At 38.4% G+C, this 15,042-nt stretch overlaps 1 protein-coding gene across 1 annotated transcript in view; it reads right to left on the reverse strand.

The window, feature by feature from the left end:
* The window catches only part of MRPL13 (mitochondrial ribosomal protein L13), a 33,986-nt gene that overhangs the window by 9,628 nt on the left and 9,316 nt on the right, over nt 1-15,042 (reverse strand). Inside the window, exons 5-6 of the mRNA XM_032132402.1 lie at nt 7,628-7,714; nt 7,188-7,309 (exon numbers count right to left, since the gene is read on the reverse strand). Of these exons, the coding sequence (XP_031988293.1) occupies nt 7,188-7,309; nt 7,628-7,714 (209 nt within the window). The remainder of the gene's footprint in view (nt 1-7,187; nt 7,310-7,627; nt 7,715-15,042) is intronic.

Genomic DNA, 15,042 nt, shown 5'->3' on the forward strand with positions numbered 1-15,042 from the left:
CAAGATATCTGATATGCATTTAGGTACTCTTAGTAAAATGAAGAATGGCTTATTGCAATTTAAAATAAAGTGGTTATAACCTCAGTTTCTGTAAAAACAAATTAAGCAAAATTGACCTAAGCTTTTTTAAACTTACTGTAATTCCCTGATTTTGACCTTAATTATATGAATTCTGTCTGGAAAATTATTTAAGTTAAATCAATAGAATATACATGTAAAATTCATCTTAAGATGATGCTTTTTGAAAATAGAAGGTTTCTCTTTTAGTGATATATTCTGCTAAAAACTGTAAAACTGTATACAGAGCAGCACTGTACACTTGGCTTTGGACAAAGAATACGTTATTCTTCAAATAAAGAGAGAACTGGGTGAAGGAATGGTGAAATACTTTCCAGACTTACTGTCAGGAACAGAAGTGGAAAAAAAGGAAATCGAGACATTTATAAAAGAGTGATTAAAAAATAATCTAACTCTAATTTCATCTGGGCAAGTAGTTCAACAGTATCGTATACAACCATTCTCCTATTGCTTGTCAAATTTCCATTAATTTAGTTTCTGTTCTCACATATGAAATACACCAGCTTAAAAGGAAGGAGAAAGTAGTTTTGGAACTTTCTTTTTGGGAGCCTCTTCACACAGTTCAAATAAAAGGGCCCAGTTACCCATTTAATTACCTCTGACCTTCAACTTTGGTTTTAGATACAACATAAGCTGCCCCCAGGTAAAGCGTCTGAGAATCAGTAGCACTGATCTGTTTCAAGCATGCCAGAGAAAAGCCAGTAATTCAATTCAATAGGCTAAACAATCTGAACATGAATTTGTTGGATTTTTAAGATGATTGAGTTACTGACCCTTCTTGATTAGTGTCCAGTTGCTGCCTGCAGCAAAAACCTAATGTAGAGGAGAGCAATTTTCTTCTTAAGTATCTGTGTGGCTTTTTGTCCACAGGAATTTAGATCCACCTCTGGTAGTGTGAAATGTAAGCCTTGGTTACCTCCAAATCTCCTGTTAAATGAAATGCTAAACAGAATCCTGAGACATTTTTATGCCCTTACTATTGAAAAAAAAAAAAAAAAAAGCTACCAGTGATAGCTTTGATTGGAGTTTAATGATCTCCAGTTAGTTCATGTAATTTCTACCGAGGGGCAAAAAGGCCACAGAAAATGAATTGCTAGAGGGATGCCTCAAAGAGTACATTGGAACAGAACTGGGCTGTATTGGCAGGATAGCTTTTTCCTGCTTTATACAGCTTGTTGCTTGGGAAAAAGTAAGACTGGCTGCAGTCTTTTACAGCAGTTTGTGCTGGCCAAGTCTTCTCTCAACACTGCTACATGCCAGCCCTGCTTTGTGAGAGACGAGCACTTAAGTTGGAGGGGCAGTACTTAGCCCAAGATAAGAACTAAATATTACCAAATGAGGCATGGTATAAAACACAATTCAAATTGTAAGAAGCTGCAGACACACTCTACAACTAAGCAGCAACTAAGAAAAATACTGGAGAAATTTAATTTGGTACCAAATTTTTAAAGGCTAATGAATAAACTTGAGATGGGCCTAATAAAAATAGCTCAAGACCTCACCAGCTTTGGAGCTGGCTTTGTGGCTTTCCCTCTGCTCTTTTCAAGGTAACCAGAGTAACACTCCAACAATTTTCCCTTTATTTTACCTCATATTTCATTGTAGGGAGAAAAAAACATTTTATAAATTTCATAACAACTGCAAGTTATAATTTGTAACAGAGCACATCACTGGAAATACTCCAAATGTAGTTTCTCTATGCAATATAATGTGTGCTGTCTTTTGGTGATGGCTCCTTATGAAGTTATCTGAAGAAATTAACAGATAAAAAACCTAATTAAAAAAGTCTGTCAGCATCTTGCATATATAAAAGCACTGTTTGTAACATCATTTCAACCACATAACCAGGATATCTCTGGCTTCTTCTTCTGCTCTGTTTCTACATCCCAGAAATAATTTGTGTAACTAAAAATAGAAACTTGGACTAGAAATTATGCAAGACAACTAGTGCTGCAGTTCTTGTAAGCAAACAAACAGAAATGGCAGCTGTGGCTGAGAGGATCTCTTAATCCAAAAGCCTTTCTGTTTACCAATACCCACAAATTTGTTTGCTGGGAACACCACAGTTGGCTTCTGGTTGCCTGCGTCTGGCAAGGCTAGCTTTAAGGACACAAAACTGGAGAGGAACTGAAAGTGGCACAGAATACCTAAGAGGATCATTAGAGCCATCTGCAGTTCACAGGTATCCAATATGCTTATGTTTCAACACCTACAAACTTCTCTGTCTGAGAACATTGTGATTTTCTGCTTTCAAAGCCACAGAGTGTTGCTCAAACTTCCAGGAATCTGTGTGCCATGGCATGGGGATGACACGCAGTGTCAGTACTGGGACCCTGCCTAACCCATGCTGCTCAGCTGGAACAAAATCACAGCTTCAGACCAGGTTCTGCAACCCCCTGCCTCAAAGCAGAACGTACAGATGGGGGCAGAAATCAGGCAAGTTACTCAGAAATAGAAACATTAAGAAGGTGTTTGGTTTTCGAAAACCAAATTTCAGAGTTTACAATATATCAGGTTTTAAAAACTTCAGAAGTGTAGAAGAACTTGTTCCCCCAATGACAAGCAAGCAGTTGTCTGGCCCGAGGGGAGTTCCTAGGAGGGCTGGCAGTGGACCAGGCATTCAGTCTGCACACCAGCACCAGCCTGAGCAAACTCCATGGAATCAGACAGATCTGCTTTCTTAAGGGAAACTCCCAGGAATGCATCCATCTCACTGGAACAACACAAGCCTGCTATTCTATATATCTGGTAATACTCTTATTTAAATACTGCTTGAAAAACAATTTCCTGCCTTTAAAACTGTCTCAAAACATATATACACCCAGACAGTTAAACAACTTTCAAATGGTATGTAACAGGAAAATTTACCCATGAATCTGACGTATCCTTGCTTTTATGGAACAGAATTGTTTGCTTAGTCGTATGTTACTGGTGAATTCTGTAATGATTTCTGTTTAAGTGTCATTTAAAAGACATACAATTCAAGCACACTTGAAATAAACGTTTCACTCATGGTACAAAATCAAACTGTGAAAGGAACTAGTTTTTTATCTTTGTACCCTTGAAATATGTCTGGAACAGACATAATTTACTTTCCTGTATCTACATGATTTTCCATCACACTTCAGACCTCTCCATGGAGGATCTAAGAACACAAGCTGGGAAGTCAGTTGGTTCCAGTTAGGGATGAAAGGAAAGAATGCTTGAAGAAAGTCTTTTTGACTAGAAATACTTTGATATTTAATTCTCCACTTTCATGGAGCACGATCCCTCTTCAGTTCCTATCATGGTGGAAGGAGGAGTGATGGGAAGGCGCTCCACTCTGAAAACCAAATGATTTTCTGGGTTTCCACACCTACCTTGTGCTTTCCTTAAAAACTGTTTCTCTATTTTAGTGTTCCACTTGCATACCATGTCTTTCTCTGTGGTGGGTCAGTCTCCAATTACCAGCAAAACAACCTTTAAAAAAAACATCTATAGCAAGACATTTTTTACACAAAATATAGCCAAAACATCCAATGAGATCATTAGCAGCACTGTGCATGTCCTCTTCACATTCCAATTGAAAATTTATATTATTTTTTCCAATTAAAGAGAAAAAGGGTATTTTCCTCTTGATATTAGTAAGTTCTCACATAAATGCAGTTCTTTATATTCATTCCCTATTATCTGTCTTATGTCTGGTTTATATACAGTAAAGGTACATTTCTTGGGTACAAGTTTTAATGTAAAACCTTAAAGATTCATTTCCTAGTTATAACTGTGTTTATCTGTATTTATAGCCTTCCATATCTTTAATCAAGCTCTGCTCTTCATTTATCTTTTCCCTTAAAGCATACAGCTATCTCAAAGGGCTAATACCAACTTTTTTCTTTTCTGTAGAAAGAAGATGAACCACTAGCACTGCCTCCCTCTAACTCCTCCCTTTTGTTATCATTCACAGAAATGCTTCATCCGCTTTTGAACCTCTACCTTTCGGTAAACAGGCTGGTCATCAGGCTCAGAACTTCATGGAAGAGAAATAATAATTAAAACCAAAACTCACATAAGGCAGGAAGAATTATTAAAATCATCTGAAGAAAAAAAAGGGAGTTTAAAGCTTTTCTGTATCCTTCATTTTCTCGTTTATTGTAAGGACTGCTCTTACTGTATGGAAACTATCTATGGGTTCTGCAGAAGCTCACAGATCCAAGTCCACAACAAGCCTTTTACATGCCATTTACAGAATGCAGCACACACACAGGACAAAAAAAACCTACTCATTTTAGCACTGTGCTCTCACCCAGATACAAGCAACAGCCCAAGGAAAAGCCAAACAGGACTAATAAGATGAGCAACCTATGCACTATTTTTTTAAAACACAGTTTATTAAAATACTAATCTATTTTACTATGTTTGTTTACTTTCCCCATATATAAAAAAACATAGAATAATTTGCATCTGAAAGGACTACACTCAGAGAAGAACTAACCAACATAACATCAGGTTGCTCAGGAACTGTGCAGTGAGTTCTGAGCATCTCCAGGGCTGGAGATTCCACAACCTCCCTGGGCAGCCTGTCAGCTGCAAAGAATGAAATGACAAGGAACCCAAACAGAAAGTCAGTTTGGCATTCTGAGATACACATATTTCTGCAATATTTGGATTTCTACAAAACAACTCACGTTCCCTTCATGTTTTCTCTTCTCAAATAATTTTCATGTCAGGTGGCTGTTTTCTTCAGTACATCTCAAATTATCAGTCTTGTACAACAATACTTTAACCTAACTTCTCTTTGGTATGCTGAACAAAGCTGTCCCTTTTTTGACTTATTTTTAAAAGAATATTTGTGTTAGCTACATGCCTCTAAAAAGAAGAATTTGTAAATATATTTTTGTTCCTTCTCCAATTGTAATAATGCAAACACTACTTCCTCCATGGGTTCACACACTGAAAAATCTCAGAACACAGAGCCTATTCCTCTGCATATTCATACACCCTTTCTTTTAATGTGTTTGGTGCAAAGCTGTGTATTCTCAGACACTCCACCCGGCATTTTAATGAGAACAGTGACCACTATGGTTCATTTAAAGTACCCCTTTACTGACTTCTGTATTTTACTTATCACATCAGAAAGTTATTTTACCAAATTTGCTCAATTCTTTATCTTTTATTTCCCAACTAAGCTCTTCCCCCCATAGAAATCTGAATGCCAGAGAAATCAAAATACACTTTTTCCTTCAGACAAGAAAAACATTATTATTTTTCCTGTTACTTCATATTGGAAACTCTTCCCAAGATCAAACTGCTAAAAATGTGAGCTGAAGGTTAAATTAAAACTTATCTGACACCAGCAATAATCTGGTTGCAAGCCAGGACAAGAAGCCAAAATTACAACAGCGATGAGCCCTGCAGTTAGTGGAGAGATGGTAGATAACCATCTTCATTCTTATACCTCTGCTAGATCTTACCACTTCCTGAGAGCAGAAAAAAGGTAGGACAAAAGTCCAACACAACAAGCGTTAGATATGTCTCCAGGCCTTTAACTGTCGCCATAGGTGGAGTAGCTGGGTGAAGGGAAACTTCTGCCCCAGTCTCTACACTCAGAGCATTAAAATTCTCCCAAACTTCCATTTGTTTTTCCCTACTCCACCCAGACCCCACTAGCTCCACTTCTCTCTAGCATTCTCTCACTCATTTTAGACCCAGTACTCTGTTCCTCTCAGGCCCACCTATTCCCTGTTTTTTCTCACCATAATACCCACTTGAGCTCCCCAGCCCTTCCACAGGAGGAACACTGATCCTCTGAGTTGAGAGACTCCAAATCTACTACAAGATTTCTAAGGCAGCAGTACTCCCCAACCCCCATAATTGGCACAGAATAAAAAGATTGTATACAGAGAGCCATTACCAGCAATCAATCCATATGAGACTATAGAGACGAGAAATATAAAAAAAAGGGGATGCTTATTTTCTCTGTGCTTTGAATTCCTCCAGAGGGAATGGTTCCAAGAAATTATGGGAGGGGAATTCTAACAGCAGTAGTGTTCTTACCTGCAGATTTTCCCCAAGGTTAATATGCTGACATGAAGATATTACAAAACTTAGTTTGACAGCAATGACTAAATTAGATGGCATTAAGTTTATCTGTCCTCTGCCACACACACCTGTAAGTCAACAGAATTAGAGTGGCCCAGTGCTAAGGAGATGAACTCAACCAAGACTACAGTAGTATGCAGGGACAAAGAAATGCATTTCAAAAGCTCTGGCAGCACAGCACTATTTCCTTTGACAATACAGATACTCCAAATTAGTTAGCTAAAACTAAGTGCCAGCTCCTCATTCAATGCTAAATTATTGTGGAGAACCTTTATCAGTTTTAATACTAAACACAGTATAGAAGAGTACAGTATACCATACAACAGGACAGGCTTATCAACTTTAATATACTGCAGAATTTTGGTCAATGGTGCAGAATCTAAACTTCCTCAGGGTTAATCCACTGAAATCTCACAGAAACCACGAAGTCTCAGGAATTTCAACTCCATTCAGTAGTGAGGATACAAGCAAATATAGCAATTTTTATCACTGATATAGGTTAGAAGAAGTCAAAACCAAACTCCCTGTTTCAGCTCAGAAGAGGGCTTAAAGTATTTGCTGGATTCTGTTCCTTTCAACAGAGACTGTAACACAGAGGTGCCTCCATTACACGGATGCACAGACCTATTTTAGTATCATCTAAGATGAGGAGCCTAAGTACAGTGATTTTTAATAAGCTTTTGAAAGTTTACAGATGTGGGTGGCATTTCCTTTGGCTATGGCTAACAGTTACACATTATGGAGCACATACAACTCAAACCAGGTAATGAAGCTTTTCATTCTATTCATTTCACTCTATTCATTTGGATGAAGCATAGAGTTGAAAACATGACTTTAAGTAAAGCTTTACTTATTAAAACAAAGACCAGAAACAGAAAATTTTAGCAACTATTGTTGTTTTAATGACCTTCTCTCTCAAAGAAAAATGACATAAAGAGAAAGATGACTACCTTTTTCTTACTAATAATGTGAGAGTCTATATAATACATATGCAGTTAATGTGTCCTCTTAAAAACATCTAAGATACTTACGGAGTCCAAACCTTCGGAAAGGCAGCAATTTCTTCTGGTGTATATTCATCTAACCTCTTGGGGACTGCACGTGGCTGAGGAATCTCTTGTAGAAGGTTCTTCTCTATATCTTCTGGAACAACCTGAGACAGGTGAGAATAGACTTAACCATCTGATTGTTTAACAAACAACACCTGTGCCCACAAAGCCAGACCAAAATTTGTCAACAGTACTGTGTTCTTCATGCTAAGTGTTTCACCCAAATACACCAATCTCACATGTCTTGAATCTCACAGTTCTGTGAATAATATGGAAAAAACCCAACTACATATAGATATATAGAAAAAAAGCAGCTTTTTTTTTTTTAAATTTACCTTTTCATGACATGAGAGCCATTGCTAACACTCCCTCTCCACCACCATATAATACAGGGATGAAAATGTAACTGCATGACTACTCACATCTTCAGGGAACAGGTGTAGCCTCTGCATCAGAGTTCTTCTCTGAAGGTTTTTTGGAAGCATTCTATAAACAGCCAGTTTAACAATCTGAGGAAAGGTAACATAGTAACAAATAATCAGACAAGTTACAGATAACATGAAATAGGCTAGCTGTGTTTCCCTCTACCCACTCCATTAATCACTGAACCTCTTTTCAGTTATCTTCTTTCAGGCTGAAGAATTCTGGCACCACATTCAGAAGGCGCTCTAAACATCGGTTTTTAAAAAAATAAATACTCCTTGTCATATAAACACTCATTTTAAGAGCCATGTAGAACACTTCAGCTTAGAAAGTTAAGAGCTATATTTAGCATTGTGGATGACTGCATATGATCCTTCAACTTCAAAGAATTGAAAAGCTTGTGGTAACTCTGTATTGTATTGCACATTTACATACATATATTGTTTAGGAAAAAAAATAAAATATACTCTAACAAATTTCCAAGTGTTCCCACCAACTAGTTTAACATTGTAATTTGCCGCATTTAAAATAGTTTTATAATTAATGCTTTGTACCTTAAGCAAAGCTAACATACCAAAACACGGCTTCATGAACTTACTATGTATATTTCCTTGCTATTAGTTCCAGATGAACAATCTTACTTCTAAACATCAGGAACGAATAGAATTTGTACATCTACTCTAGATGATGCTTATTGAAAAGTAAACAAATTTCAACAGGATTTTCTCTTGGACTCTAGCAAAGATGCCTTTTATTTAAATACAAAACACATTGTTATGGACTTCATCCAGAAGGGGAACATTTGTAAATGTACAACAACGCACACAACTGCAGGAGACAAAAAAAGGTTTCATAAAGGACAGCAAAGCATTTTGGGCTAGACCTATGTGCAATTTTATAAGTAAAATGTTTGCTCCAGGACACCCAGATATAAACTAACTCCAAATCAGAAACTACCCAGGCATGCTAAGAGCAACATCAAGCTCAAGCCAATAAACCACACTGAAAGGCAGGGCACTAAGCACAAACAAATCTCCCAGACACCTGGATATTTTCCAAAGTCTATTGAGCAACGTGGCTTCTTTTTATAAAATTAACTAAGGGAATTCAATTGAAATTTTAGAGACAATCACTGAGTTCCCAGGTGGAACCATGTTAAGGTAAGATTTTCAGGTGTTATGCATCCAGTACCACAAATCTGTGGACAAATACAATAAATCAAGATGACAGGAGAAATATATCAGGTCATGCAGATTAATACACGGTTTTGATACTTTCTCTAATAAAAATTAATAGGTATGTATTAAAAACCAAAGATGAAAACTAAGGCTTTTTAGGGATAAAAACTATTCATGCTTGTAGAGCAAACTGTAATTTATTTAGGTCAGTATACTATGTGCCTAGACAAGGGCAAGACAAAAACAGAAAATGAACCTTCACTGGTTTGCTTCACTGAATACTAAAAATCAAGCGAGATACCATAACAATAAAAAAAAATATATGGATATTAACAGCAGCTCATGTGAACAGCCCTTTTATCATTAAGAATTTTAATAGCATATGCTTATTTTTCTTTCTATCCAGTGTTTTTCCTTATTGCCAATGAAAGATCAAAATGCATCAGATCTAAACCAACAAATCCTGAGACTTCACAATACATTGCCTGAGGGGATTTTTTTCTCATCTAAAAATTACTTTTAACTTCAGACTGTGTTAGAAACAGTCCAACGTATGACCTCTGACCTACAGATACACAGAGCTAGTTATTTAAATATTTCAGCCCAATGAAAAGAGACTTTAAAATACTTTAATGAACATTATGTTAAATACTTGACTTCTTCAAGCAACCAATGTTCACGTTTGACTTTTTGATCTTCCTCTGTCGCATGTGTGTTGGGGTTTTAGGAGCTCTCCTGGTTTTTTTCTTCTGTTAAAGGAATTTTGCCCATCCAGGTTGCCGGGGGAGCAAATAGCTGAGTACTTCAGAAAAACAAAAGAGCTAGCTACAGGGTGGGGCGCATCTGGCTACTCTTTTGTTTTCACCTGAGTGTGTGGGGGCAGTCAGTCTCGGCGTCCGGAGAGAGGGAAGCTGCTTTTCTTCGGCCGCTTTTCTTTCTGCTGGAGAAACACCGGGATCCCAAGCCCGCCTTCCCTGCCCCGCTGGAGGCCGGGCCGTGGCCGCCCTGCCCCGCTGCTGCTTCGAGCCTTCGCTGCGTTGTAGCCGTGCTCACCCTGCCTGCCCAGACCTCCGGGGGGTTCTCCGTTCGGATACATGTCATCTGTCCTCCGGGATTTGTGCTCGTCCCTGCCGTTCCAGCCTGCCATTCCAGCCTGCTGTTCCTGAGGGTCCGGCCGGACACCGGGATCGGCTGCCCAGGGGTTTGTGAAGCCTTTGTCCCATCCCTTCCCGGGATCCCAGGGCACCGGTGCCGCGTGCTCCCCGAGCTCGCTCCGGAGCGCCCCCTGCAGCCGCGGGGGAACCATCGCACCTGCCCTGCTCACCGGGAGCCGCCAGCGCCCCTGCCGGCTGCGAGCGGAACTGCACCCGAGGGGAAAGGGCCCGACAGCCGAGAAGGCTGGCACTGGGTTTGTGATTGTTTGCTGTTACTGCCACAGTTATTGTTGTTTGTTTGACTGGTTATACACATATAGATATATAATAGTAAAGAACTGTTATTCCTATTTCCCACATCTTTGCCTAAAAGCCCCTTGATTTCAAAATTATTATATCTCGGAGGGAAGGGGGTTGCATCTGCCATTCCAAGGGAGGCTTCTGCCTTCCTTAGCAGACACCTGTCTTTCAAACCAAGACAATGTGGCAGACACATCTGGTGAAACAAACCAGGGAGGTAGAGCAGCTGGTCTATTTTGGTTGTAGATACTTCTGATTGGTGAATGTGTTCTGAATCTTTTATCTACATTACAAAAAGAACAATTCAGTAGCAAAAATGTGCCTATTAAAACAAATCACTCTGTGAAGAATGACTGATTTATATACTCAGATTTTAACAATGAAGAAACACTTTCAATGTTGTGTACAGTCACTGCAGTACTGACAAATTCATGTTCCAACAAACTATCATGAAAACAGGACTTGAAGAATGGTAATGGATAATGAATGTTCATGGATAATTGTATATTCAATAACAGGTTCTGCAGGTAAGTATCCAAAGGGCAATACGCATAATCCAAGGCATGCTGTGATACATCTATTCTCCATGCTGCTTAAGAACTCATTTGCCTTTCCATGCCCCCTCACACATGCAAGAAGCTCATAACTGCAAGATCTGGAAGAGAAAATTCAGTTCACATGAAGTACAAACCATTTTTTACTAGCAGGCAAACCACAGAATGGTTTGGTTGGAAGGGACCTTTTAAGGTCATCCCATCCAATCCCCTGCAATGAGCAGGGAAAACTTCCTCTAGACCAGGCTGGTCAAAGCCTCCTCCAGTCTGGTCTTGAACACTTCCAGGGATGGCACATCCACAATTTCTCTGGGATGTCTGTTTCAGTCTCATCACCCTCACATAAAAAATTTCTTTTTTATTTACAATCCAAATCTCTTTCAGTTTAAAAGTATCACTCCTTGTTCTGTCACTACAGGCCTTGGTAACAGGTCTGTCTCCATCTTTTTTGTAAGCCACCTTTATACACTTGAAAGACCACAGTAAGCTCTCCCCAATCATTCCTTCTCTAGGCTGAACAACTTCAACTTTTTCAATCTTTCCTCATAGGAGGGGTGTGCCATCCCTCTGATCATTTTTGTGGTTCTCCTCTGGACCTGCTCCAACAGGTCCATGCCTTTCCTGTGCTGGGGGCCCCAGAGCTGGACACAGTATTCCAGGTGGAGCCTCACCAGAGCAGAGCAGAGGGATAGAATTTCCTCGCCCACCTTGCTGGCCATGCTGGTTTGAATGCAGCCCAGGATTCTGATTTACTACAAGGTCATTAGTCCAACTACAGAACAGAAGGCTAAACAGGGAGCCAGGACACAAAAGGCAGGGCTGGAAAAATTCCTTCATTGTAACTTCTGCCTCAAAGACTCTTCTACAAGCCAAAACAAATCCAAACCCAGCTACTGGAAAGACCAAGTTTACATCCAACTTCTTGCCCAAACTTCTGCCTACAGCCAGAACTTCCTTTTCACTGCTGTGATGACAAATCAAAGAAGTGCATAAAGCACAGGCTTAAGTGAAGTTGTACAGACTGGTTTTGCACCTTGAGTACAGCTGTGTAACAGAAAAGGCAGATCCAACCAGCAATACTTGCAGGGTGTTAAGTAATGGTGTTGGAACCCTCGGCTCTTCTATTATCTGAACTTGATCAAGTTTTACAAAAAATAGATCAACCCTAAATAAGAAAAGTATGGAACTGCAAATCTGCTACTAAACTCATTCTAAACCCAAACACAGATGCAATGCTCCCTGAAAACACACATCAGAACATGCTTCTTTCTGGAATTAACAATAAAAACTCTTTTTATATGCTTGCAATACACTTCTAATAAAAGAAACCTTATTGCTTTCTATGTGATTATGCTTATTTTGAGCTATTAAGATAGTGGGAGTTTAATTTTACATGAAAGTTAAAAAACCTAGTGATTTCTGTGAGATTTCAGACTGGTAAAGTGGTCCACCCATCCACAGGTCTCACTGCAACCTTGATGTCAGTTTAAAATTGACTAGCACAGCTTAACAGTTTATTCAGCTATTCACAGACTCCCACTGCCTCCTCCCCAAGTCCTTTATATTTAGTACCAGCAATGTGTTAAATTCCATATCCTCTTAAATACTTACCCCTAAAGACTATGATGGTTTCTCCATCAGGTAAAGACAGCCACCATCAGATGTATACAGCCAACCCAGCATTAGTATTTGGGGATTTTTATACTACTGGCATGCTGTTTGCCCTGATTTTTTTTGAATTGCAAAATTCCTATTGGCTCTAATTGCAACTGTCATCTTGAATACTGCAATACCTTTTTTTTTTTCAGCTTGGCTAATTTATATACTCACAGCATAGACATGCTCTTAATAACACAGTTATATGACATTATTCTTTTAGTTTCCAATTTAAAGAGCTAATTAGAAAGAATCTGAAGGCAGCTTTATTAAAACTCTTGCACTTTCAGTCCCTTACAGCACATTAATACCTTTTATGAGTACAAATAAATTAAAATATATTTATTTGAAACACTGTGAGGCTTAAACATTTCAATTTTTTTGACAGGCTTTGGCTTACGTGCAACTTTTAGACTATGTCTGATGGAGACAAGTTCTGAGAAAGATTCTTTGCCAGATAAAACATACTTTAAAGATGAAAATCAACAGAGCAATACCACTCCTGGTACTGAGAAGCACAAAATAATTGGCTGAATTTCCAGAAGAAAGTCTACCCTAGCAGCTGAGTTAAGTCCAATAATCAACAGCAAGCAACTCTAGAACATGGGAAGGACACATTGCTCCAGAGAAAACAAAGTGATTAATTACAAGGCATGCCAAAAAACCCCTAGAAGAATTTCAAGAGATACAGCAGTTACTTGGAGGCACAGTTTGATACCATATCTTCCTTCTACCAGTTCATGGTTTTCTGTTCTGCATACAACATGGTTCTTTTCACCACACATTATAAAATATAACACAAAGACCTTTCTCTTTCTACCTCTGACAGCAACAGTGAATATACTCAATACTGCCATCAGAATCATTTGGTCACAGAAAAATTAAACTTCCATGCATGTCATTTGGCTTTCCACTATATTTAGCACTTAAAAAAATGCAAAGCCTCATGTTTTCTTTAAATTATTAACTTGACTCAAAAATCAGGAATGGATTAAGACTTTTTAATACAAGCATTTATTTTTGTGTACTATGAAGAAAACGACCAAGTCAGCTGTAAGACTTATTCAGATCACCTAGAGGTTTCCAGATAACATGCCCCATAACAGTATTCTCCTCCCCATGCAAAACTAACTTGTGTACCTACTAATCCAGACTTTGAACTTTTGTTCTACTTAATTAAAAAACATTACTCCCTAGTAATAGAAGAAAATGCTACTACTAACTGTTCTAGCATGTACACATTATTCTATCAATTATTCCTAACTGATGCAAAGAAAATAGGTTCTCAAATACTAACAGCAAGATTTAACTGTGTTTTCTGTCTGAGCTTTTCTTCAAAAGACCATTATTAGGCAGATATAATGGCAAGTCTATACGTGCAAGCTGTTGCTAAAGGGCATTCAAAAGGAGAATGAGAACATTTTAAACTCCTTCACATCAGAGCCAGCAGCTGAACAAACCAAAACCCTGACACCCCTGGAGGCTCCCTCCGGGCACACTTCCATAGAGCTACCCTGCTTCACTTAATAATCTTCCCTAGCAGGTCACAGGCAATACAGCCTCTGAATACTGCAAAGGTCAATCCTCTCACTGAGCATGTGGTCTTAGCCAAATGTAATTTCTTCTTTTTCTTTTCTGGGGTCAAGTTTCTTATGCAGCCAGAAAAAAAAAAAAAAAAGCCAAGTTTGCCTACCTTTCAAATAGGAAATCAAAGAAAAATTGATTGTAAACTCTGTCCTAACAGGATTACTATCTACTCCTATAGATTAGATCTGACAATATTACTTCGCAGGCATTTAAATGAAAAGTCATAAGATTTTTCCAGGAATGTTTTTCAAGTAATCTTTGCTCCCTCTCAAATCTGAGATTTAAAACTACATCTTTTAGTCTTTCTGTATCAAGTACCTAGAAGTCTAATTTTGAAAGAGCTGGTCTCATGCGCATCAGCAGTTTTCCAGCTAACTAAAACTTCCACAAGTTTTATTTAAAAAAAAGCCAAGAAAATCCCAAACCTCTACACATTCCAACCACCTACACCTCAAATAAAAAAGTTTACCTGTTTCCTTTATTTTCAAAAGATTGTCCTGGCAAAAAAAACCACACCAAACCTTTCAATCAGATTTTTTTAGCAACCTCCAACGGAGGTTAATGCTGCCTGCCCATTTATATCCTAAGGTATTATTCCTGCCATACAGAATATTAGTATTATATTAACCTGAACAACAGAGTGGCTGTTTTGAACTACAGCAATAAAGTTTCATGGTACACCTAAAGAACATATTTAACAGTTTTGCTTATGGGTGGTCCAAGAATTTACATTCAATCTAAGTCAGAGAAATGTGAACAAGCTGGGTTTTTTTCTTCAATAAGCACTTCTTAAAGTAGCCCAGCCAACTCCAATAGATGAGTACTATTCTCTGCTATTCTTCAGAAGAGCAGACAACTGAAAACACTAGAAATTAAACAGATTCAGAGACACTCCTCTCCTCATGACTCCTGAATGAACTCACACATATTTAAGGTAAAAATGTGCTAGACAGTACTTTTGATATCTTTTTGTCAACACATTAAT

This window comes from Corvus moneduloides, chromosome 1 (genome assembly GCF_009650955.1).
Source record: "Corvus moneduloides isolate bCorMon1 chromosome 1, bCorMon1.pri, whole genome shotgun sequence".
NCBI classification, from domain to species: Eukaryota; Metazoa; Chordata; class Aves; order Passeriformes; family Corvidae; genus Corvus; species Corvus moneduloides.